General features: G+C 40.4%; 2 protein-coding genes and 1 long non-coding RNA gene across 15 annotated transcripts in view; 2 read left to right on the plus strand and 1 right to left on the minus strand.

Annotated features, from left to right (window-relative positions):
• Positions 1 to 4,493, plus strand: part of LOC147033531 (E3 ubiquitin/ISG15 ligase TRIM25-like) — a 472,162-nt gene extending 467,669 nt beyond the window's left edge. For 7 of the 12 annotated variants that reach the window (XM_085855259.1, XM_085855241.1, XM_085855287.1 and 4 more), the window contains 2 exons: positions 243 to 302; positions 3,752 to 4,493. In XM_085855259.1, the coding sequence (XP_085711385.1) occupies positions 243 to 302; positions 3,752 to 4,272 (581 nt within the window). In that variant the 3' untranslated portion in view covers positions 4,273 to 4,493. The remainder of the gene's footprint in view (positions 1 to 242; positions 303 to 3,751) is intronic. The other 5 variants (XM_085855306.1, XM_085855322.1, XM_085855331.1 and 2 more) reach the window with 2 other exon arrangements.
• Positions 4,494 to 5,168: 675 nt separating this feature from the next.
• Positions 5,169 to 15,618, plus strand: LOC147033538 (uncharacterized). Of its 2 annotated transcripts, XR_015051564.1 has the most exons (5): positions 5,169 to 5,623; positions 5,731 to 5,794; positions 10,777 to 10,917; positions 13,759 to 13,855; positions 14,920 to 15,618. It is a non-coding gene; the product is annotated as an uncharacterized LOC147033538 (long non-coding RNA). The 2 variants fall into 2 exon arrangements; XR_015051563.1 differs by lacking the exon at positions 5,169 to 5,623 and having other exon boundaries at positions 5,630 to 5,794.
• On the minus strand, positions 12,963 to 24,248 carry LOC147033539 (tripartite motif-containing protein 14-like). Its single transcript, XM_085856310.1, has 3 exons — positions 24,189 to 24,248; positions 15,612 to 15,691; positions 12,963 to 13,788 (listed from the first exon to the last, which is right to left on the minus strand). Exons 2-3 carry the CDS (start codon positions 15,649 to 15,651, stop codon positions 13,250 to 13,252), a joined length of 579 nt encoding a protein of 192 aa, XP_085712436.1. The 5' UTR covers positions 15,652 to 15,691; positions 24,189 to 24,248; the 3' UTR covers positions 12,963 to 13,249.
• Positions 24,249 to 26,326: the final 2,078 nt, after the last annotated feature.

Raw genomic sequence — 26,326 nt, forward strand, 5'->3', positions numbered from 1 at the left:
TGTTGTGACATTTCCTTAACATTTTAATGAAAATTAAATTATATTTTAATACAAAATGGAGATTCCAGTTGTCTTCCTTCATGATTGTTGGATTTAGATTTTTTTTATTTTTTTTTGCATACATTGTCGAAGTTTGTATGAGAGCTAACATTTGGCTAAAATACCCAAAAAACATTTATAAACATAAAAATAAGAGAATTTAACATCCTGTAATTTTTGTTCATCTTTACTCACTTCCACAGAAGAGCTGGTGAAGCATCTGGAGGTGAATGAGCTGGATCAGAACAACTTGAGAAGTCTTTGTAAGTGAAGCGAAATGTGGAGGTTGTTCTTCTTGTTCCCTCCATTTTTCAGATTATTTAAAATTCCATAATTCCTCCTTTTCATTCTTTCCTTTTTCTTCTTTTTTATTTCACGCTTTATATTTTCTGTCACTTTATTTCACTTAGTTATTTTCCAACTCGCTCTGCCGTCTTTACAAGTGTCACCTAACCCAAAGATTGTTTAATTGAACGATGTCCAACCAGGTGGTGGGTATAGTCCAAACTTGTGTTTATCTCACAGGTAAAGTAAACAGAGTTGGTGTCAAAGCCACCCAATGCTCGCCTGTTTATACATTTATCGTTTTTAAAAGACTGGTCTAATAATTAATATTTTTTATAAAGCATTGCAGTGAAGTATAATTTTAAAGCAATATATATATTTGTATATTGTAATCAGTAACAAGAGCGCAAGTGAGCACAATATCCGCCCGAACAAGAAGGTATATACAGAATTGTGCTACGACATGGAAAACAGCATCCTGGTTGCCATGGCAACCACTTTAGATGACTAATGTATATCGCGACGCACCATCTCCACAGTCTGTACCTATGTACCAAATATGAAACGTGAAAGTTGAAAACTTTGGGAGTTAGAGTAAGGACAGGAACGGACGGACGGACGGATGACCGGTATCACATATATATCAAGACGATCAGGTCCCGATCTCTCTCCGAAAAGACCATCTGGAACCCTACCTGCCAAGGTTCCAATATGAACTAAGGATCAGTACTCTCATTGTGTAAAATGAACCCAGGTACCAACATGAACTGAGGACGTGCTGTGATATCTTGGGTGTTAAGAAATGTGATTTTTAATTTTATTTTTGATCTTTCAGCAAACACAACAACAAAAAGTTTACCTTTTTAGGTCATCTCGGTAAGCCGGACCAAATGTCCGTCCGTCAACAATTTTTCTTTCCCATCTTGATGAAACTTAGTATGTGGGTGGAGGTCGATGAGTGTTGCACAACGATATAACTTTTGTCCGGGTTCAAGGTCAGGGTCAAGGTCACGAGGGCACGTAAGTTATAAAAATCGCCATTTTCAAAACCTATTCAACCGGCCGCCACGTAACCTGGAAGATGGTGAAAAACACCTCCCGGAACAAAGAAAACTTTTTACTTCCGATCTTGATGAAATTTGGTATGTGGGTAGAGGTCGATGAGTGATACCCAACGACATATTTTTTTCCCCGATTCGAGGTCAGGGTCAAGGTCACGAGGTCACGAAAGTTGTGGAAGTTGCCATTTTCAAAACCTATCTAGTCTGTCATTTTAGGAGATATCTGGCACCGGTTCATCGATTATGATAGTAAAAAAACATTATAGAGATGACCGTCACCCCCACATGGGGGTAATTTTTAAAAATCTTTTCCTCCCATGGTATTTTTACCATGGGCTTCCAGCTGGTGTTTGGATTGTCTGTCAATAAATTAAATAAAACATCCAGCAACCGGTTCCGGAACTGATCGGGTTGGGCTGGAACCAAGCCAAAACTATTTAGCTTTGTGTCCGTATCACTGAGACACATCTGGAGGTTTCGATACAGTCTGGCATCCTGCCTTGCTCTCCAAACTATCCCCCTATGGCAAAGCAACTCCACTCTTTGATTACTGACTTCCTCTACTCTCGACCTCGTACCCAATGTGTGGCTCTCAACTGATTCCTTTTTTTCTCATCTCCCTGTCAAGGCTGGAGTGCCCCAAAGCAGTGCTCTCTGCCCAACCCTATTCCTAATCTTCACCAACGATCTCTGACTCTCTCAAAAGTCCGATTCGATGACCACTCCAACCTCTGCCGTGACATCCCTCATACTTGAGACAGACAGGCTGCAGCCTCTTCCTTCTCTTCAGCCTTTGCAAAATCACAAGATGGTCAAGCACTTGGAATATGTCTTTTGATCCTGACACGTCTCATACTCACGATCTCTCTCTGAAAAGACCATCTAGAACTCTACCCCTCCCCATCTACTTTCTAAACAATCTTCTTTCGGAGTTCACAATCGGCCATGATCTTTCTTGGAGGAGATATCGGCCATGATTTCAAATTTGGCCTGCAAATACAGACAGGGCGTCTTGGATTAGGCATCGTCCATCATACAAAGTCCTTTCTTGGCACTCCTGAACACCTATCCCCCTACTCAGCCTTAATCCACAAGTTGATGGACCTTTTATACCCTGGTAAAACCTCTCCCTCTACATCCCAACCACAATCACACCTCCTTCTAAATTTCCAGTTTTTCCTTCCTGAGAGTTTAATTTTTTATCCATCTTATGAACCCAATGCAGGCTTCCCTAAACCCTCATTCCTCCCCACACCATTATTAGCCCCCATTACACTTGGTCCGAAACTGGGGCTTATGGATTTGGTCTCAATTTTCACGTGCGTGCGTCCGCAACCACATCTCAGAAATGAGTGGACCGATTTTATTCATACTTTGCACAAAGACAACATATGATGGGATACATATGCATGTAATTTTTTTTTCTGACGTCAGATCCAAGATGGCTGACTCGCGGCCATTTTAGGTTAAAAAAAACAAACCGGTGTTGAACACGTTCTCAACCATTTCTCAGAATTGCATTTACTGACGTTCAAACTTGGCGCCAAAATAATGAATCATGCCTGACATATGTATGTCAATTTTTTTTCGAGATTAGATCTAAGATGGCTGATTGGTGGCCATTTTGTTACTTATACGTGTCCCTGACCATTTCTCCAACGGGCATGATCCGATTTTGTTCAAACACGGCACAAGCGCAGTACACAGTGGCATACAATTGCACCTAACTTTATTTTGCGATCTGATCAAAGATGGTTGACTGGTAGACTGGCGGCCATTTTAGTTGTATGTAAATATGGGCGAGCCCTTTTACTCCGTACAGCAAAATTATTAAAATAACAAGGGGCGATGACATTTTATGTATTTTTTACTTGTTTGTCAAAGTCTTATCCTTTGTCCTTAAACTCTGCTGTTGGTGTCCCACCTCCCATCCCCCCCTCTCTACTCATCCTTTTGTTCTGTTCCTTCCTATTATGCATTTGCTGTTTTACCTCTTCCACGAGCCTTGGCTCGGTAAACAGACATAATAATATAAAGTGTGTGTGTGTGTGTGTCTAATTGAATGTGGTAACTGTTGGTGGTGGAGACGGTGTATATAAATAAATAAGTCAAGGTGGAATGTCGGTAGCAGAATTGAAAAAGGTAAATAAATAAATAAATAATTCAAATGTCCCTCATGGAGATGGAAAGGTGAAAATAAATAAATAACGTATGTTGTTGGTAGTGAAGTAAACAAAGAAAAACAATTGTGATAAAATGTTTTTGTTGATTAAATGTGATTCCCAAAGGATATAAAGAGAGATTCATGTGTTTGTGTTTTTGTCCGTTTGTCTAACGATGTCCGCGACCCCATCTCATGTCCGCAGATGGATGGACACTGAGTCTGGACCCAAACTCTGCACATCCATGGATCAAGATCTCCCAGGACCTCAGGACGGCGACTCGAACCGGGATCAGACAACTGTACTTGGAACAACCTGATCGGTTTGATTATTGGGAACAAGTTGTTTCCTCTGAGAGTTTCTCGTCGGGCCGTCACTACTGGGAGGTCGATGTGAGTTCGAGTGCTTTGTGCAGAATCGGAATCTGTTTAAACACCATGGGGAGGAAAGGGAGAGGTGGTGTGTTGGGAGGGAATCCGGAGTCTTGGTGTATAGAGAAATATTATAATAAATACTCAGCATGTCACAACAATCAAGATATCCTCCTGTCCATGTCAGGGGACCTTGAACGGTTTGGGTTCTTCTTGGATTGTGAGGCGGGAGAGTTGAGGTGTTTTGGGGAATCGCGGGTCCTGCACGTGTTCAGGGGGAACTTCATGGACCCCGTTACACCCGCTATTGGTGTTGGTAGTTTAAGTGATTCCGTCCGGTTTTGCTCGTTTTAATGATTTCATCCATTCTGTCCAGTTTTTCTCATTTTAACGATTTCATTCATTTCGTCCGTTTTTTTTTTTTCTCGTTTTGATGATTTTTTGTTCATTCCGTGCGGTTTTGCTCATTTTGATGATTTTGTTCATTCCGTTCAGTTTGTTGTCATTTACTCGTACATAACGATGTGATTACTGATTAATGTTTATGTTATAATAAAGTTTATATCCTCAAATAAGTTCATTGTTTATCTTATTTGAGGCAAAATGAAATTTATCCCGAACTCTTCACTCTGCTCATGATACAACACAGATTCTTCTTCATGCGTGCGTTTCCTTCAAAGGAAACTTTTTAACTTGAGTTTTGTAGTAGTTTAGTATATCCTCTTCATAACATCCACATGGTTCACACATGAAGGGTTTTTAAAAAAAATTGATTCCAATAATTCAACTCCGCCCTCTCGTGTACACAATGTTGCATACTGATGTTGGTACACCAACTACCAGTGTAGCTCGTGATACTGAACTGTTCGTTGTAGTTATTGAAGACTTGCAAATACAACCCGTCGCTTCACTGATGGGCATATTAAGAGGAGAGAGGGGAGTGAGAGGAGTGATGGGGAGCTAGGAGGGTGGAGGATGGAGGAGAGAGAGAGAGAGAGAGAAAGGAGGGGGGAGTGAGGAGGGGCGGGTGAGTGTGGAAGGATGCGGAGCGAGGAGGGGGTGCGGAAAGGGAAGGCAGGATGAGAGCAGGGTCCATCTGGACATAACCATTGTCCGGACACATCCAGAGATAGCCACCGTCAAGATGACAGGTATACTCAGGGGGGTGGGGAGTGTGGGGAGAGAAAATGAGAGGAGACACGTATCATTTTTTTCTACAAGAACACACACACACACACACACACACACACACACACACACACACACACACACACACACACACACACACACACACACACACACACACACACACACACACACACACACACGCATTGACATTTATTAGTTTTGATTATAATTCCACCACCACTGTGTAAATGGTTAGACAATGAGTAATCACAATGTTTATTATGAAACTTGTTTAGAAATGTGAACAACTAACCAGACTCAATATGTAATGGTTAGAGCATTCACTCTGAGTCTGGGAGGTTAGCGGTTGGAATCCTGTCTGAGTCCTACCAAAGACTGTTTAAATGGTGCTTGTTGCTTCCTTGCTTGATGTTCAGCACTTATAAGGATAGAGCATGGACAAACAATGCTGGGAAGGCAATACCAATCAACCAGCATAACCCCCAACAAGGAACTTGCGCGGTAGCACCAACGCTCTGGAAAGGGTGTGGTGCACCACACAAATGAGGGTGAACAGGTATACTGTGATGGGTGGGATAGGGCATGCATTTTCCACATTTTTATGTCAGTAGTTGTGCTGTTCGTACAGGTCTGATAAGATTTTTTTCTGCCTTGTTCGTGGAGAGGGCATTTCGGTGGGTGGCATGAGACTTTATTGACGAAGCTTGCAAGGATCAGGATCTACAAGGTAATTTGTTATACAAATTAGTAAGTTATGATGGAGTTACCCGAAAATAAACTTGTTCTGTTTGATTGTGGATTATGTTTATCTTTATGAACCCAGTTCATCGGAAATCCCACCTTGGGTTGAACAAAACTGTGAATGGCAGGTGAATGTGTTGGTTGAGAATCCCACATGGGGTGAGGTCATTCATTGTGTGAGATTTATTTAATTTAAGATTGAATGATTAAAGAAAAACATTCACCACATGTGTAACACTCGGTGGGGAAACGTCACAAGTAATTGGGGGAAGCTTGGTGTTGGCTTTTAAGGGTTAACATGGCTTGCTGAAGATCTTAGGGTCTTGAGTTTGAGGTTCAAGCCCCTGTCATGTCGTTGAAATAACACCAGGTGGGTTGATTCATACTATCATCCTTCTGAGGTTGGAAAAATGAGTACCATCTCCCTGGAAACAGGGGGCACTTCATCAGTGACACAGTCATGCCCCCAACAATGATGCATCCAGCAGCCACAGGCTGTACACATAATGATAAATAATTAACTTGGGAATTGTACACGCAATGTCAATAACAAGCCGATCCTCATTTTTGCTGGATTTTTAAAAGTGAACAGATTGATGTGGTTTCCTTCACCAGCATCTCTCCCTCATCTTGGTTCTGAAATTCCATGATCACATCAAACACCATGGATGTACCAATCCCATCCAGACCCTTCCCTTCCCTTTCGTTCCCATCCTCGACGCATCTCTCCCAATTCTGAACTCTGCATCACCCACCTAGTTATATTCGGATTTAGTTAATAATTTATTTACTTATTGTATTGCTGCTAGAATTTAACTTTTTCCTCACTCTCTTGGAACCTCCTCTTTGTTATTCGATTTGTTTTAATAATGATGTAGTCAGATTGAAAAGCCTTGAATATCAACACTGATGTATAATTGGAAAAAATCGGCATCCATCGAGATTGATGGGACTGCCCAGGCGGTTATATACAAGGTAGGTTGATTACACTCAACCCTTCTGGTGGAGTTCTAATTGGATGTGCTGTTCCCTGGAACACGTTGTTTTTCAAGAGGCATTAGGAAGACATTTAACAAGCTTCAATCACATGTAGTTATATTAGCAAAAGTTTTGGGACAGTAAGGAAAGTCCCATTGTTGTTCATTCACAATTGTACATGGAGTAGTCTTGGCGTATATCACACAGGAGAAGGATCTGGAGTTGTAATAGATATGGGAGGTAAGCAGGTAGCACAATGCCAAGTAGCTATAGGTAAAGGAAACAGGGTTTTAGGGTGTATTTGGAGGGGGATCATTTATAAATCATAAGAAGTGGTGTTAACATTGTACAGGAATTTAGTGAGGGCCACATCCAGAATATTGTGTGCAGACACATTGTTTGACACGTAAATCGTGCTTAACGATTGGTGGAAACACTTTATTTATGCTCTACTAGTCTAGTACATTCATTTAAAGTCTTACAGGACCAAACGACCACAATCTGTAATTAAAAGGATCTCATTGACACTGATATGACTCAGTTTTCCATCACACATGTAATATAAGACACCTAACCCTAACCGTAACGTGAATAACGTTATTACATAACGTTTTTGGAACGTTGTTTCAACGTTATCACACTACGAGCCAAAAATGGCACAAAGTATGTTTTGTTTTTTTCCACCTCACCCAATATCCCCCACCCATAAGATTGCTCCCAGAGTTGAGCTGGGTGTTTCTAGTTCACAAGACGTTGGTTTGTATACGTTATTCCATTACCTAACTAAACCTTTTAGGTAACGTTTTCCCACAACGGTCAAATAATGTTGTTGTATAACATCTTTGGAACGTTGTTTCAACGTTATCACGTATGAAGGTGAAAGTAAAACGTCGTAAAAATGTTCCTACAACGTTATTGTTGCCAATACCAAATTACGACATTCCAGCAACGTTCTGATTACGTTACCTGTTTGCTGGACCGGTCATGCATGTGTCAGTCTAAAGTATAAGAATACATTCTTGGTGAGAGAGTGTTGCCAGAGTTGCACAACACATTCAGTGTTTGATTTATTTGAAGGATAGTGTGATCAGAGATGCAGTGTCCCATTCTTGCACTGCATCATGGAGGTAATTAGTCTTGCCCCCGAAGGGGATGCGAGACGATTGCAACGTGTGTGTGTCTGAGTATGAAATTTGAGTGGGAACATCAGACATTTGTATTGTCTGCAAAAGGAGTGTATTGTAATGGAGTGGATGTATTTCAAACATCATTTATGTAAATTAAACATAGAAAGGGGACCCTTGGGGATCTCCACATTTTATAAGTTATGTTTCAGAATCGGTGCAATCATATCATGTGCATTGCTTTCTATTTGACAGATAATTAATTAAACAAGCTCAAATGGGCTAAGATCCTCATCCTCTTAATGATGACGTCATAAAAACGAATATGACGTCATTGTGATGTATCAGGTTTGCGATCAATTGTCTGTGCTAATGCCCAGCTTGATTCCCGCAAACAAAATTCAAACAGCTTGCCCTCGTTTCGGAGATAATGGTCTAGGCGATTTCCATTAGTGGCGATATTATGATGTCAACTTTTTTTCTAGGAAGAATTTCCAAAATCGGAGATGGTTACTGCCTGCGCGTGGGCTTTCTGCATATACATGGGAAGTTTCACGAAGATCCGATGAAAACTCTGGGTTGTGAAACAAAAAAATGTCAAAAAATAGGAATGACGTCATAAAAATTGATATGACGTCATAGTGATGTATCATATGTGCGGTAATTCATCTCTGCTAATGCCGTGTTCGATTCCCGCAAACAGAATTCAAAAAGATTGCCGTTTCAGAGATAATTTTTTAGGCGATTTCCATTAGTGGAGATATTTTGACATCATAAATTTTTTTTCTCGGAGGAATTTTCAAAATCGGAGATGGTAACTGTCTGTGCAGGGTATTTTTTACATATATGTGCCAAGTTTCAGGAAGTTTCGATGAAAACTGTAGGTTGTGAAACAAAAAAGTCCACAAGAAGAAGATGAAGAACACCAACGTGAGTAAGACGGAGATCCTCCACGAGGATCTAAAAAACCCAATTAAGAGCACTTCCTCTGACTTCATTTGAATGTAATTTCCATTTAAAAAGGATAGTGTGATCAAAAGTATCAAAAGCCTTGTTAAAATCCATAAAAATACCAATGACATGTCGATGATCTGCCAAGGTGATATTCACGATGAGATTTCGAACTTTTCATTCCGAGTCCTTCCTCGCACTAATTCGATCATTTTTCACAGGAATTCATGGAATGTTGAAGCAAAACAATCAAAGAGCAAGTAAGGAAACTCTGAACCGCTCATCTATTGATTACGTATGCCTGGTGTTGGCTTAATGGCTAGAGTGGTGGGATTGGGATCCTAGGGTCCTGAGTTCAAATCCTGCTTGGCTGTTGAATTAATACCAGGTGGGATTGATTCAGCCTGTCATCCTTCCGAGGTTGGCAAAATGAGTGCCAGCATGCTGTCGGAGTAGCGACCCGTCCAGGATTGTGCCCAATAGCCAAGGAGACTGCTTTGGCAGCACCAACGCTCTGCACAGAGTCTGGTCCTAATGGATGGATGGATTGATTTCATACACACAGGAGATGTGGTGGTTGGGTAGGTGGGAGGGGGGGGGCTTTGGTGTGTTGGAATGTGAAAATGATAAAGTTAATATTTTCTCAACATGTGTGGGAGGGAATGAGGAAGGATAAAGAAGGTGGAGGAGGTTAGGAGGAGAATGTGGAATGAAGTAAAAGTAGATTTGGAGGAGACAGGTGGAAGGAGAGTAACGTTGTGTGTTAATCAAGTGTAGTGGGCATGGTGATTAACAATCCTACTCTGGTAAACATCATTACCCTTACCTGTCAAGTATGCAGGAAAGCTTTACAGATTTTCTATGTTGGTTACAAGGAGTGGTTCGGTCTAAAGACAGGGAAGACTAAACATATAACAACATGCACGTTTTTAAAGTAATTGTTGGATTTCTCTGAGTAACAATAAATTCGTACTAAACAATGAGTTTGTGATGAAATAACAACCAAGAAAGAGCAATCAGAGATCGCAGACCCTCGCCGGGACTTGTTTTGTGTGGTGTATTTTGTATGGCAAATAAATGGAAGGATGTACTGAATGAAAGGTTATTGATTGCAAATGAAATGCCTAAATGGTCTCCTTGTAAATGCGTAAAGGTCAAAGGTCTGAAAATTTGTAAAGGTCAAATGGTCTAAAGGTCTAAATGTGTCGAAACGGTCAAAAGACTGAAGTCTTAACTTTAAAGGGTCTTAAAAGGTCAAAGGGGTCGAAAGGGAGTAATTTAACGTCTTAAGGGTGGGAATTGTTTGAAGGGGTCTAAAGGGTCTTAAAACATCTAAAAAGTGTTGAAAGGTCAAAGGGGTCTACATGGTATTTAAAGGTCTGAAAGGTGTGAAGGTTTACAGGACAGAAAGGAGTCCAATGGGCTTCGGAGTTGTAATGCTTCTAAGAGGATCTAAATGGTATATCAGGGTCTAACGGATCGAAGAGCATCTACGGGTCTTATTGGTCTAAGGCTTTTAAAAAGTGTTATGGGGTCTATAGGGTCTAAGGGTTCTAATGGGAGGTTATAAGGGGTCATAATGGGTCTTAGGTTTGCAAAGGGTCTGAAGGCCCTTTGGGTTCTAAAGTGTGTAATGTAATTAATACACATACTCACGTTCTGTGCGGACAAACAGATAGACAGACAAACGGAATCAAATGCAATACCCTCTCCTCTTGAAAGGGGGGGGGGGGGGAATCAGAATTTAGTTTAAATAATAACACTGGCATGTCAAAATGATGGATTTTATTAACGAAAGGGTGAATAATGGCTTGAAATTCAATAACCGACCATTTTACATGACTGTCATCATGGATCGATTGAAGTCAGCCTACATTGAACAGGATCTCATTTTTTTTTCCCACTACCCTCGAAGGTGACGTCGAACACACCACCACTCGACATCAAGCCACCTTCATCGGCGAAGCCTTCAGTATTAGCCTCTCCATCAACCACAGCCACGCCAAAATCTTCAACAAAACCACCTGAAGTGAGAAACACTCGATCTGCATGCCAGGTACACTGGCCAGCCAGAATTGATTCGATTTTGGTGAAGATCTGGATCTGGATACTCGAATAAAATATTTTTTTTTTAAGTGATTCTTCACCTGAGAAAGATGAGACCAAAAACGATTTATAGCATGATATCTCAAAAAGCTGTGGATGAGTTTTGACAAAATGTGGTGGATGAGTTGGTTGGGTGACAAGATCAAGCTGATTTGATTTGGGTTTTGGTTCAGATTCACATCCGGCCTATCGGTGGGATATGCCAGAGTTGGTACCAAAGCCACCCAATGCTCGCCTGTTTATACATTTATTGTTTTTAAAAGTCTCGTCTAATAATTAATATTTTTTATAAAACATTGCAGTGGTCTGATCCAAATAATTTTAAAGCAATATATGTATTTGTATATTGTAATCAGTAAAAAGAGCGCAAGTGAGCACAATATATGCCCGAACAAGAAGGTATATACAGAATTGTGCTACTACATGGAAAACAGCATCCTGGTTGCCATGGCAACCACTTTAGATGACGAACGTATGTCGCGACACACCATCTCCACAGTCTGTACCTATGTACCAAATATGAAACGTGAAAGTTGAAAACTTTGGGAGTTAGAGTGCGGAGAGGAATGGACGGACGGACAGACAGACAGATGGACGGACGGACGGACGGACGGACGACCGGTATCACATAATACGTCCATATATATATATATATATATATATATATATATATATATATATATATATATATATATATATATATATATATATATATATATATATATATATATATATATATATATATATCGCGCGTATAAAAATAGTGTGGTAGATAAAAACATTAGAAAGGAAAAAATAACTTGCACCAAAAACTTTAACATTTTCACGCTCACGCTGGGGGTATCGCTATAGCTCTCCGTTCTTCGAACAGGAGAGCTAAAAATGTGAAGGTATGTGCTCTACCGAGTGCTGTTCCCATCATCATTTTATTCATCAGCGATCTCAGAGGGGAGATAGCTGTCGTGTCTCCTGACACCTGCTGCGACATTCTAATCGTCATATGTCTGTTTGACCGTTAAGCGTGGTTTTACAATTTTTACCCACCAATCATTGTGTTTTTTATTTTACACTCTTTGACCTGGCTTCATAAGGATAAAAGGCGATTTATTTTATTTCTCTACCGATCTTCATGGTAGGAGATTTATGACACCAGCAACAATGGAAAGGATGGTGTGATGAGGAGGGAATGACTCACGGCTTTGTGGGAAGCTCAATTCTAGTTCCCACCAAATTGGAGTTCCACCCAGCGAAGCATCATTTTTTTCCGGAACTTCTCTCATGAGACCCGGTAGTAGATTGTACTTTATCACTTGAATTTTTCACCATACTGTAGTCACCAGCGTCCTTTTACTCACGGACATTCCACCTCTACCCTTAGAAGATTGACTCCGAGGTCTCGGATTTCTCATCACAGACTTTTCACGAGTTATTTAGTTTTCTCAATACTGCTCGAAGTTTATTTCATGTCACAATTCCCGAGTGAAGAGGGTTTGAACTTGAAGCCAAATTTTCATGACTGTTTATGTTGAGATCTGGTGAGGTCCGCACTGATTGAAACCAAGTTCTGTCCACACCGATCTTCGGTAGAGAAGAGTTTAATTCACATCAAAACATATGCATATGAAGAGAGAGGCGAGGAACACACACAGTAGTCCGTCTCGCCCAGCTCTGGCAAGCTTGGTTCAGGTCTGCATTTATATACAATTTTACTCTGACCCTTGTATGACCGCCTGTCAACATGATTTATCTTGCTTCCTTCATTAACTTCCTTTAGGGGAGTTCAAAAGTATCGAATCAGTTCTTTCCCTTCTTTGTTCTGCAGCTCCCTTTCATTATGTTGACTAATAGTAAGGTCTTTTTCTGTCATTATCTTGCTAAAGCAAGGCCAGCTGTTTTCTTTCTGACAGTACTAATTGCTGCCAGCGTTTAACCTTTCCCTGAACCTGCAGTGCAAGGATGTTAGCAAGAATAATGATGACTTGCTTGGGACATATACAGCATCTCCACATTTATTCCAAATGTTCTTCAATCCACAAAATAAATGATAGGTTGAATTATATTCATCCTCACAGTTTCCCCATGTTCATATTGAATATCGAAAGTCCCGTGTTCTCCTTTTATCGAAAACCTTTTATCAGACATTTCCCCCTTCGCTCCCTTTCCTTCACAAATGAACTAAATAAATCATCTCGAACGTGTAAACATACAACATTAGTCAACAAAGAAAAACTCCAACTTTCCGACACGGCACGTGATCTTTAACATTTGTACTTCAAACAAAATCATCTCAAGGAGTAAAACCCCACACATCCATTAAAAAAATCACAACTAAGGATTCCAATAGCGGGTTTAACGGGGTCCATGAAGTTCCCCCTGAACACGTGAAGGACCCGCGAGTCCCCGAAACACGTCAACTCTCCCGCCTCGCAATCCAAGAAGAACCCAAATCGTTCGGGATCCCTCGGCACTGACAGTGGGGTCTCAACATCATCATGAAATGCCGAGTATTGGTTTTTGCATTTCTGTACACACCATGACTCGGGATTTCTTCCCAGGCCGCACTCTTTTCCTTTCCCTTTCCGTCCCATCGAGTTTAAACAGATTCCGAATCTGCACAAATGACTGCAACTCGCATCGACCTCCCAGTAGTGACGGCCCGATGAGAGACTGTCAGAGGAAAGAACCTGATGATAGACATCAAACCGATCAGGGTGTTCTGGGTAGAGCTGATCTATCCACATTCGAGTCGCTGTGCTGAGGTCCCAGGAGACCTTGATACTTCTGTTTGCAGAATTGATGTCAAGGCTCGGGGTTCGTCCATCTGCAGACACAAGGAGGCAGTGCCACGGCCTATGTTAGACAAATGGAGGAGCAAGAACCCAATCAAAGTGAGTGTGTTTATGGAGCATATTACATTTGTGATGTCACCAAACCGTTGATCCGTCATTTTGAATTACGAGAAAACAAAATGAAACCAAACTTTCATCATTGTTTTACATTTGTTAAAATGGTGAATTTTTGTGCTATATTTTGTATCAATTGTACCGATAGGGATCATTGGTTGTTGTATTATAGATTGCTGACAATTTGTCTGAGGCAAAGGAAACAGATGCAAAAATTGTTGGAAGAACAGAGGAGAGTGTGGCTATAAAACATAGGTAGAGCAGTCATTGAACCAAGAAACTATCTCTACACTCGTGTCTGTTCATTGCATTTTGTGACTGGTTAGTGGTCAGATGTTCAACATTTACATTTGTGGTGGACATAACAAGCTGCAACAACAACACAACTAAGATGTTGCACTACATTCCAGTAACCACACCTCCTCCCCTTTTTTCCTCTTTCCTATCATACCTTTAAACTGTGTAGCCTTGAAGTCCTGTCCTCCAATTGGATTACTCGCAAAAGCACGTCTCACTTCCAGCTACGATGTCATATCCCTCACCATCCATCCTAGCTTCTAGCTCTTGGCATTCATGTACAACAACTTCATGCCCAACCATAAAACCAACACCAGGCTTTTCTTCACTCACCGAGTCATCGATCAGATGTCTGAAGTTTCAGATTTTTCAGATTAGGATTTCGATTCAACCAATTATGGCTGGAATATCACTTCACCGATGATGTCATTGTCTCCCTGTATACCCAATGGGTAGTTTATGACATGCCAAGTTTCAAGTTGATGACGTATGCCAAAGTTTTGGAGAAGTTCAAATTATTTCCTCTACTCCGATATGGCTGCCATATCATGTGACCTTTGATGTTAGTTATCAATAAAATATTCTCCATGGGGAGTCCCTACTACGTTTAAAGTTTTGCATCGATCAGACAAGCACTTGCAGCGAGAAAAAAAATTAATACAAATGTGTTTTGCATGTAAACTGCATTGCCAAAACATCACTCCTGAGATTGCGGGAGATTCCAGTGATCTTTAAAGTGTTGGTTTCCACAGCATCAAGCTGGGCGAGGTGTGATGCTGAGCTGAGCAAGGTCCAAGATATATTCAAGAAAATGGTTCTATCCTCCTGATTGGGATTTCAGTCCTCTACCGATTGCTGGGAGAGGACAGCAGTATGTCCAGATCTCGATGACCAGGACATTGTTGTTGAAGGTTGTGTGGTGTTTATGAGGGTTATGTACATAGAATGTACACCAGTACCCTTATTGGGTTCTTTACGGAGCTCTTGGAGAAATTTTTAAAACTCGGGACATTTTGTTATTGTGAAGAATGTTTTGTTTTGTTCAGTTTTGTGTTCATTATATTACTTTGTTTTAGTTTTTGTTCATGTATGGTATTTTATTCATTGGCTCGATTCTTGTTAATTTTTCCTGCTCATCCTTTGCTATTGACCTTTATTGGGGAGAAAGGCCTTTGGGTCTTCATTTCGGTTTTTTGTCCGATATGATAAATTGTTTTGTTTGGTTAAGCTTATGTTATGATCCATTTGGACTTTTTGTCTTTGATGTGGTTTTTTTTGCCTTTCTCCTAATTTTAGTTTGAATAACTTTTCAATTCAATTTTAACTTAGATCTTTGTTTCACTTTATGATAGCATGTCCTTCTTCATTCTCTGATCAATATACCAACCCTATCTCATTTTATACTCCTCCCACAACTCTACATATATTTCTCCCTCCAACTTACATTGTGCTCTCAAGATGTTCGGCTTCAATCTTGCGTCCATTTAAATTATTGTCTCATCTCGCTCATGGTGCTGAAAATATCTGCCAAAACATGTCAAGCAGACCTTTTTCAGACATTTATTTTAATTCATTCTATAGAAAATGCTTGATGCAATTTTAGCTCACCACTTTAATTTATAGCAAACAAGGAAAATGATACATTCAGTTATGATTAATGGCTCCGTAAAACATTTCAGTTTTCATCAGGTGGAAGAAACAGTTCCTGGTTCAAGAAAAGAAGATGGTAGGCAGATAGGGTTAACATACTGAAGTCATATTTAGAATTGATAGAACTGATTCAGACAAATTTTGTGAATTTATTGAGGATGGAAGGTGCAGGTGTTAACATTTGAAAAACCAGAGTTGGTGTTAAAGCCACCCAATGCTCGCCTGTTTATACATTTATCGTTTATAAAAGACTAGTCTAATAATATTTTTTATAAAGCATTGCAGTGAAGTCTGATCCAAATAATTTTAAAGCAATATATATATTTGTATATTGTAATCAGTTAACCTGTACACATATTAAATGAATGGCAAGCGTCTAGTATAAACAGGCGAGCATTGGGTGGCTTTGACACCATCTTAGGTTGAAAATAATAAATTTTTTTTAAATCATTTGTTAATTTCAACTTCACTACACCAATAGTATATGCCAAAGGAACCTCCATGCCAAATGTCAGCATCCAAGTACACATATTAAATGAATGGCAAGCTTCTAAAAAATAACTTGCACTAAAAAACTTTAATGTTGATGTGCTACAAAAAAGTTAAGTTCAAAACAGGTCCAAAATTTAAAATATTTGAATTTTTTTTTTATTTCAACTTCACTACACCAATAGTATACCCCAAAGGAACCTCCATGCCAAATATCAGCATCCTAGTACACATATTAAATGAATGGCAAGCTTCTAAATAACTTGCACCAAAAACTTTAACGTTGATGTGCTACAAAAAAGTTAAGTTCAAAACAGGTCAAAAATGTAAACCATTTGAAATTATTTTTTAATTTCAACTTCACTACATCAGTAACATACCACAAAGGAACCTCCATGCCAAATATCAGCATCCTAGTACACATTAAATGAATGGCAAGCTTCTAAATAACTTGCACCAAGACCTTTACCATTTTCACGCTCACGCTGACGCTGACGCTGACGCTCACGCCGGGGGTATCGCTATAACTCTCTGTTCTTCGAACAGGCCAGCTAATAAAGCGAACAACGACAATCTAAACGAGGTTGAGTGGCATCTTTAGATACACGCCTGACATGTCGAGTGTAATCGACCGTGGCATGGAAAAGACTTCTGCTCATGCCTGTTTATTGCATTATATTACACTCTTCTCTTCTTGATGAAGAGTACCTTGACAAACCTGTACTTCCATCTTCACAACATGTAAATATTGCCAAATAAACATGCATTATTTGATCATCGAAACAGTCTCGGGATTCATTCCATTTATGTTTGATTATTGGTACAGGTTTATAGACAGGGGTTCATGCATTTTTTGTTATTTTATTCGGTTCTCCAATGAATACCACAGAAATGGTTCGGTACTCACAAATTATTCATGTTCATCCAACTCACTATTAAGCTCTTCCTATTCCTCAGTATGATGTCAACAGGTGAGATTGGAAGACACACAAATAGTAAGAGGTGACGAGACTGAAAATAAACCTTCCTCACATGGTCACTTGGACATGGTCCACGAGAAATAGAGATGCCAGCGAACCAACCTTGCTTCTCCCAAACTGCACTTTCTACAACCAGACCTTGATGGAATGTCCATTACCAATTGAGCGCTGAGAAACCGTGTTTATTCTACACACGCTGATCCCCTTTTGTCAGCTTCAAGCATGCTTGTCTGCTTTCCCAAGTGCCATTCCGATTTTTAAAGCGGCTCTCACCTTTGTATCCATCTTACTCCTCTGTAAGCGTTCTCTCTCAGAATGTCTGTTCCAGATGAGACACTCACAAGCTGTTCTTTTTTGTTAAGGACGCTCCGGAACCTCTTCTTCCTCCTCGCTTGTGCATTCTTAAATCTATTTGTTTTTAATCTCACAAGTAATAAACTTATAATATAACATATTAAAACATAAAGTTCTTTCTAACCACTCACTGACTGACTGATATGTATTTTCAGTACCTTCTGAGTGACGTAGAAAGCTGAAATTTCACATGTCGACAGATATTGAAGCCGATACACCGAGGGGAAAAAAAAAATCACAGAGCCGTCGGAAACAGTCCGCAAATGAAAATATTGTTACGGATCTGGAAACCATAAGCATTCAACATACAGATGTCCTAAAAGTTAGTTATGTCGTTAAGTATGTGTGTAGTCAGATCCCTTTCCTTTTGTCTAGTGGGAGAATCAAAGGCGTGCGTTGCGATTTTTTTTTTTTTTTTGTTAGGTTATTAAATCTTTACATCCAACGAACCCTCCAACAAGCCATCTAACAACCATCCCATCTGCATGACCCCTCGGCCCATCACGATCCACCACCAAGCAGCTGCCTTCTCACACCCTGACGTGCCAAAGCAAGTTCTCACGGTTCCGGTTTCTCGGCTTCCACAAACGTTGTAACTCTTTCACGACAACATTTTTGCTACGATGATACTGTTACTCATCAAGTATTAACCCGCATGGAAGAGTGGCTGGAGTTTCTCGGCAGGGGCCAAGGCCTCACCCTGGAAAGGTATGCCGTGGGACCCTGTCCAATCAAAGGTGGACAGCGAGGTGTGTTCACCAAGGCCACTCCCCGCTGAGGGAGGTCCATAAATTCCTGAGCACTCTCTGAGGCAGGTGGTCTTTTTGGGGTCTTGGAGAGTATTTTTGGGGTCTTGGAGGGTCTTTTTGGGGTCTTGGCGAGTTTTTGGAGAGTTTTGGAGGGTTTTTTCTGTCACGAAAGCAGTTTTTTCTCTCACACGAGCCTCGACAAGGTATCCAAAAAAAAAATGTGTAAGCATACCCCGCTAGTAAATTACAATGTTATAATTTATAAACTTAATTTTGCACACTTAAATTTTGAAATCATAATATTTCAGAATTATGGAAGAATCATCCATATACTTGCTGAGAAAACCTTCTATCAAAAGACTCCTTTGTGGTAGTACACTTTTGAGCTTTCTGAGCATCTTTTAAGTACACGTTTAGTTGTTTTTTTCACCTTGCGAGTACCTGCGTACCAGTTATGTGAACTCTTTATCGATCAAGTTTAACCACTAGTTTCGGATACTGAGGTAGATATCATTTTTCTTGACCACAACTTTGAACACCTGAAAGAGTTGCGGATCAAATGCAACAGAACAAAAGGAACAGCAGAAAGAGAGGGGGGAGGGGGGCATGAATAGCAGACTTAAGGGATAAAATAGAAAGAGCCTCAGATAAATAAGGGATGTGGTGAAGAATGAAGGCAAGCGGAGGACACAGGGAGCGGACAAGATGAATACAGAAGCAAATTCCCACGAAGGAAAAACTGGAAACAATGTGTTATGTAACCTCACTCTTAAGTTCAAGGAAATACAAGGAAAAGGGCATTTATCAGTTCATTACCTCCACCACCGAAGGTGAAGGAAGTTATGTTTTCACCCCTCTCTGTCTGTTTGTTTGTTTGTCTTTGTGCAGGATATCTCAAAAAGTTGTGGACAGATCCGAATGAAATTTGGTGGACAGGTTGGGTTTGTGAATGGTTGAACTGATTAGATTTTGGTGAAGATCCAGATCTGGATCTGGCGACTAGAACTTTTTCTGTGATTCTTCACCATTGAGAGATTGGATTAAACTAATATACTGCACGATATCTCAAAAAGTTGTAGACAGGTTTGGTGTGTGACAAGGAAGAAATGCTTCGATTTTTGTGAATATCCTTTTCTGGATACGAGAATTATTTAATTTTTAAAGTGATTCTTCACCATTGAGAGATAGGGCTCAAGACGATATATCGCATGATATTTAAAAAATGTGTTGTGCCCGATATGTTCTCGTAGATCAGGCATTACATGGCGGAGGTATACGCTTTACCGAGAGCCCTTCTATTTAATTGTCTGTTATATGAAACTAACCTTTGCCATTTAATTAATTCTAGTTTAAAGAGGGTCGGGGGTCAGGGGGATGGAAAATAAGGATTAGTATGTTCGGCACAGGGACAGCACAAGGGAGAATTCCCCCTCCCCCCACCCCCACCTCCTTCCGCCACTTTTTAGGGATGAAGAGCATTGGAGCTTGATGAAGAGGAACTTGATTTTCATACTAATGGCGTGCTCCTCCTTCCTTCAGAAGATACAGGTAGAGGACAAAAAAGTGGAAACACCTGGGTGAATGAGGGACACCAAGCAACAGCTTCCACATGTGTGGCTCATGTGTTAATTAAGCAAATAACATCCCAGCATGCTTAGTGTGATGAATAAAAATGCTGGACAGGCCTGGTTGCTTATAATTATGTCTCGGATGGCTGCAAAAGGAGACTCCCCCCACCCCAATGCCCCCATCCACAGAGCACCTGTGGTCGCCCAGTGGTTTGATGAGCATTACACTGATATCATCCACATGTCATGACCTTTTCTCCGTCACCAGGTCTGAACCCATTCGAGCATTTATGGGATATTCTGGAATGACGCCTGAGACAGAGTTTTCCACCTCCATCAAACAGGTGTGAGTTGATTGACTTTGTCATGGAAGAATGGGATCGCATCCCTCCTGCAGAATTTTGGATGCTGATGGACTCTATGCCACGGCACACACAGGCCATACTGGCTGCATGTGGTGGCCCAACGCCCTATTAAATGACTCTACATTTGCGTTTCCTTTTTTTTCTCCACTACCTGTATAATTGGTGTCACAAAAAGAAAATGAAAATCCATTCAGCTGGTCTTGTGAGTGGGACCTCAAAAGCTTGGACCCATGGCCTCATTTAATAACTCCTGCTCATGGTCCTTGGAACCAGGTTTGTAACACCATCCTCCTCGCATCCCAATTGCTTTATTTAATATGATATATCCATGTCCTCCTCTTTCCCCAGGACAAAAAACAATCCCCAAGTGTTTCTGTGCTTCCCCCATACATTTTTGCCAGATGGCTCGATGTGTGGGAAGTGTCATCTGCCTTGTGTTGTGATGTGTGTATTAATGTTCGGATGACTGTTTGCATGGACTGATTGCATCTTCTTTGCATCCTTACATTCCATATATATATATATATATATATATATATATATATATATATATATATATATATATATATATATATATATAACACTATATAGGCAAAGCAATTGTGCCCCAAAATGGAAGAACAAAGTTTATCAAATTTCAGGATTTTGAGAAAATAAGAGTTTAGTTTCAGTCCTTAGCTACAACAACTGCTATGAATTACACTTCTCTTGGGAACTATGCTTCTCTGAGAGCTATGACTTATAGTGAGTAATAGAAGAGACGCTGTAGATGCAATTTCATGTAAAAGCTGAAATTGGACAAAAATGGATACACTGTACTGTGCTCGTCCATTTTTTTGGTAGGATTGTTATTTGTCAAAACAACACAGTATAAGCTTGTATTATTAATTGGACACAAATGTGTTCTGGATATTTACATTACTTACACCAATGGAAAAAAATTTCAACTTTTTCACAAACAGATTAAAACTGTCTGCTCATGGAAGAATGAAGGAAGAAAGGGTGTCAGGCAACATATTGACATTGGGACAATGAGACAATATGGATTGTAGAAAGAGAGTGAGAAATAGAAAGAGAGCAACCTTCAAGGGAGGATCTATTTTGGAAAGTTCAAAAACGTAATTTTGGATGTGATCATGAAACAAATGAAAGCAGATATTAATGGAAAGTTCAAAAACACGTGAAATGTTATCCTAAACTATACACATTGACTTACTTGTCACATCCAAGAAAAGGTTCACATGGCTTTCTCGTGGAAACTTCTGAATATCTGTGGGTTTCTTCATCAATTTTAACTAGCATCCGTTGAAGACAAAGTCTTCGATATCCCCCGCCATAGTAAAATATATATTTTTAAATCTGTAAACATCAAAAGCCACGAGTTCACCACTTGCTTGATATGTGTACCAAATTTCGTAAATATATATTGAGGGGATTTGTAGTTAAGCTCCGGAAACGAAATGTGACAGACGGACGGAACCCATTTCTTGGTTGGCGGGGGATAGTAATTGATTGAGGTTAACCTTTATTTCCAGAGCATAGTTGCAAAACTATTAACTATTTCTTTATGAAATTTGGTACACACATCAAGAATAAATTGAACTGGTGCCTTTTGCCACTTGGCCTCATTTACTATGGCGGGGGATATCGAAGACTTTGTCTTCAACGGATGCTAGTTATTATTATTTCTCAAACTTTCATTGCAAAAATATATTATATAATAGAGATTTTTATAGGTGGGAAAATATGATTTAAAATATAATTTCAAGCAATTTTAAGCATAAATTTAAATACGCAAATGTGTAAAATGCCTCTGAGCTGGGTACGTGCATTAGTGGTAGTAGTCATAGTCGAATGACGGTTCAACCTTGGGACAGTCGTCACTTGGCGTGAACAAGGATTTATTATCCCCCCGCCAACCAACGAAATTGGCGGGGGATATAGAAATGGGTTCCGTCCGTCCGTCCGTCCATCACATTTCGTTTCCGGCACTTAACTACAAATCCCCTCAAGATATATTTACAAAATTTGGTACACATATCAAGCAAGTGGTGAACTGGTGCCTTTTGATATTTAGAGATTTCCCCCAAAAAATTTCTGTCACTTTCCATGGAAACAAGTTGGGTATTAAGAAATAATTGAGGTTAACCTTTGTTTCCAGAGCAGAGTTGCAAAACTATTAACGAATTCCTTATGAAATTTGGTACACACATCAAGAATAAATTGAACTGGTGCCTTTTGCTACTTGTCCTCATTTACTATGGTGGGGGATATCGAAGACTTTGTCTTCAACGGATGCTGGTGTATTTTTACAGTAACGAAGCTCATGGAGCAGGAAAACGAATGAAGAGCTAAATCATTATTTGCAAAAGAGAATGATTAACAGAAAATATTTCTTCCCCATAGTTAACAAGCTCAAATGAGCAAAGATCCTCGTCCTCTTAATGATGATGTCATGAAAACAAATATGACGTCATTGTGATGTATCAGGTTTGCGATAAATTATCTGTGCTAAAGGGGCTGTCACACCTTGATGTTTTAGCCAGTGTATGGCAAGGTCTCAAAATGTATGTAAAATGCTGGCATACGCTGAACTATTGATGTTTTTTTTTTAAGTTTTGGGCGTATAATAATGTGATGGACGTATGCATAACATATTAGTAATGTACACAGAAAGTTTCAATCACATATAGATAACTTATACCAACGAATGCTGAGCGTGTTGTCGGCGTTCACAACCTATGCCCAACGATAGTCTAACTTATGCATAGCGCGGCAGCGTATCGCCGATGATCACATGCCGTAGGCTATTCATAGGCTGCGGCTCGACAATTCAAATCATAACCGCACTAGAAATCGAAGTGTGAAGCCGCTGTCACACCTTGACGTTTTAGCCAGCGTATGCCGACGTATGAAAAATTTGCCGAACCAAGCTGGTACACGTCGAATACATTATGGGAAAGTTTTGTATACGTTAAGAGCACGCTGGCATACGTCGTAACACGCTGGCATTCATCGTAGTATGCCGAATGCCAGCGTACTACGACGTATGCCATGGTACTATGACATATGCCAGCCAACTGCGACGTATGCCAGCGTGCTCTTAACGTATACAAACTTACCCATAACGTATTCAACGTGTGCCAGCGTTTTAGCCAAATTTTCATACGTCAGGCATACGCTGGCTAAATCGTCAAGGTGTGACAGGGCCTTAATGCCGGCTTGATTCCCGCAAACAAAATTCAAACAGCTTGCCTAGTTTCGGTGATAATGGTACAGGCGATTTCCATTAGCGGCGATATTATGATGTCAACTTTTTTTCGAGGAAGAATTTCCAAAATCAGAGATGGTTACTGCCTGCGCGTGGGCTTTCTGCATATACATGGCAAGTTTCACGAAGATAACAATCTGAAATGTCGAGAATTATGACAGGAGTACATCCTGTATAAAATCAACCAAATAAGGAATGTGTAACCTAGGATGTGAGTCATGATGAGGGATGATTACAACTTGAGGCCTTGGGAGTTTGGCCAGACAGCCAAATCCAAATGTGACACGACACACCAGCAAGGTGTGGATACGACACGGAAATGGGATCATTACATCATTATCAACATGGGGATGAAACAAGAAGAGAAAAACAGGACATATCAGGTGTGGAAATCCTACCTTCGATGAGTTTCAATCAGGAAGGTAAAAACGAACATTCACCTGCAGGCTCAAATCTAGAACCCAATGAAGTTGATATGAGGACTGCAGGACACAGATAATAATTGAAGACATAGACCTCATGTCCATTCTTTGTGAGTTCGGTTTCCTGTGACTGGTTAAGGAACAAAAGACAAACTTTAAAAGCTTTGCCTCACCTGCCGTGAAGAAGACGAAAACTTTAACAGGAACCTCCTCAGGTGGTTAGAACTATCTCCTCGATTTGGATTCAGCAAATACACTTCAAGTTACCAATAATTCTCCATAACAACAGAACAGAACTTGGGAAATGGTAAAGATCAGCAACTATCTGCTCAACGTCAATAATCGAGATGAGTTCCTCCTTTTACATACATAGAATGTGGTCTTGCGTGTGACATCAGATGGAGGAAAATGCAGTTTTTCCTCTTTTCTAACCTGAGGGTGAGTTCAGTAATTTATTTATAAACATTCCTTCTCTTCATCAAGAGACAAAATGCAAGAAAGATAATAGAAACCAAGGTGATCAACAATAATGATTTTAACATGTATTTTAACCAGGAGGAGAAAGAAAATAATAAATTGTACATTTATAGGGAAACATTTTGTCCAAGTGGGAATGTTGTATGAACCGATTTGTACGCTGGTTCGTTGGGTTGGTTTGAGAATGTCCCCAAACTATCCAGCCATGTATTACATATGGTGATATGATTGATCTCTCTTGTTCATTCTGACGATTGGAAAGTACAGATAAAATAATCTGGATTGAAAAGGGAAAATGTACATTTAGACATGAAAGAGTCGGATAGAAGTGGCATGTGTATGTGTGTGATACTTATGATGAGTAAGTGAGTTCGTGAACAGCTTCATACATATTTGATACAAATAATTTATTTTAGAACACCGCTCAAGTCCACTCCACCTTCACTTCACTTTGTGGCACACAAATGACGACATACGACAGGGGTGTGTTCAGTTAACAAGCAGCGAGCTACCACTTGCTAAGCCAGCTGTTTCTTATCAACGGTTTCCAATAAAGTGCTTGCATGAGTGCTTAAGTCGCTTGGCGAGCCCTCCATAACAACTTTGTAATTGAACACACCCCTGGATAGAATTACCGCGTGATTACTTTATCACTTTGTCACCCATCAGTGAAACACAACTACAACAAGAAACATAGGGGCAATACCCCATGGTGCTCACCTGGTAGCGGCTGGATAAGATAACCAGGGAACCACTGGTAGGCATGGATGACCCACAAAATATGTAACGGAGAAAAAGTAAATACCTATGGATTTTTTTTTTAATGACGTGAAAAAAACTTTCGGACATCAAGTGTGATAAAGGTTGTCGGCAAGTTTCATCGAAATTGTCTGGGTGGTTTCGGAGAAGAAAGCAAATGCATATTTAGGGGCAACACCCCCCACCCTGCGGAGACCCACTTCGACCTTGAGTCTTTTTTTTTTATGGTGTGAACAATCTTTGGTACATCATGGGAGATGAAGGTTGTGGTCCGGGTTCAAGGAAATTGTGTGTGTAGTTTCGGAGAAGAAAGGAAATACATATTTTGGGGGCAAACCTCCCTGGAGACCCCGTGAGACCCAGATTTGTTTTTAATAGTGTGAACAAATGTTGTTACATCACGGGTGATGAAGGTTGTGGTCAAGTTTTGTCGAAATTGGTTGTGTAGTTTCAGAGACGTGATTAGTGGGGAACAGAGACATTAGATCTGTGGAAGCGAGAGGGATGAGGTGGGGAACATGAGGAAAACAAGATGGACATAACAGGGGCTTTCAGCAAGGAAAGCGGGGAATTTGAAAGAGGTGGGCTTGGGCAGATTATCGGGGGTAGAAAAGATCGGGGATTTGGCTGGGGGATGATAAGAGGTGGTGGTGAACAGCTGTTTTGAAGGCCTGGAAGGAAGAATGGGATTGAATAGAGTGAGGGAGTTTACTCCAAAGGTGGAAAAAAAGATGAATGAGAGAGTGAAGGTGAGCAGTGATTCGTGATTTTGGAAGTTTTACCAGAAGGGGGTTGTTGGTAGACCTTGAGCGCCCTGCGGAAATGTGGTGGGGCCAAATCGCAGAGAGAAGGGGGTCGAAGCTGGAGAGGAGAGGGAAGAAGACAGAAAGACCACCGACCAACCTGCGGTGAGAGAGTGAGAGGCCCAATGACTTTGCCTCATCGTGGGAGATGCCAATGATCCGAAATGCTTTGGTTTCCACAGCATGAAACAGAGAAAGGTGGGAGGCAGGAGCACCAGCTCAGAGGGGAGAGTAGTACTCCATCAGGCTGCGAACGAAAGCTTTGAAAGTGG

This window comes from Eptatretus burgeri, chromosome 2 (genome assembly GCF_056783735.1).
Source record: "Eptatretus burgeri isolate ZD-2024b chromosome 2, Ebu_testis_v1, whole genome shotgun sequence".
In the NCBI taxonomy this organism is placed as follows: Eukaryota; Metazoa; Chordata; class Myxini; order Myxiniformes; family Myxinidae; genus Eptatretus; species Eptatretus burgeri.

Coding starts and splice junctions, on each gene's coding strand:
- LOC147033539 (XM_085856310.1), bottom strand. CDS start 15,651: ATGGACGCAAGATTGAAGCCGAACATCTTGAGAGCACAAT. Junction 13,789..15,611: donor GAACATCTTGAGAGCACAAT/GTAAGTTGGAGG, acceptor TTGTGTCTGCAG/ATGGACGAACCCCGAGCCTT.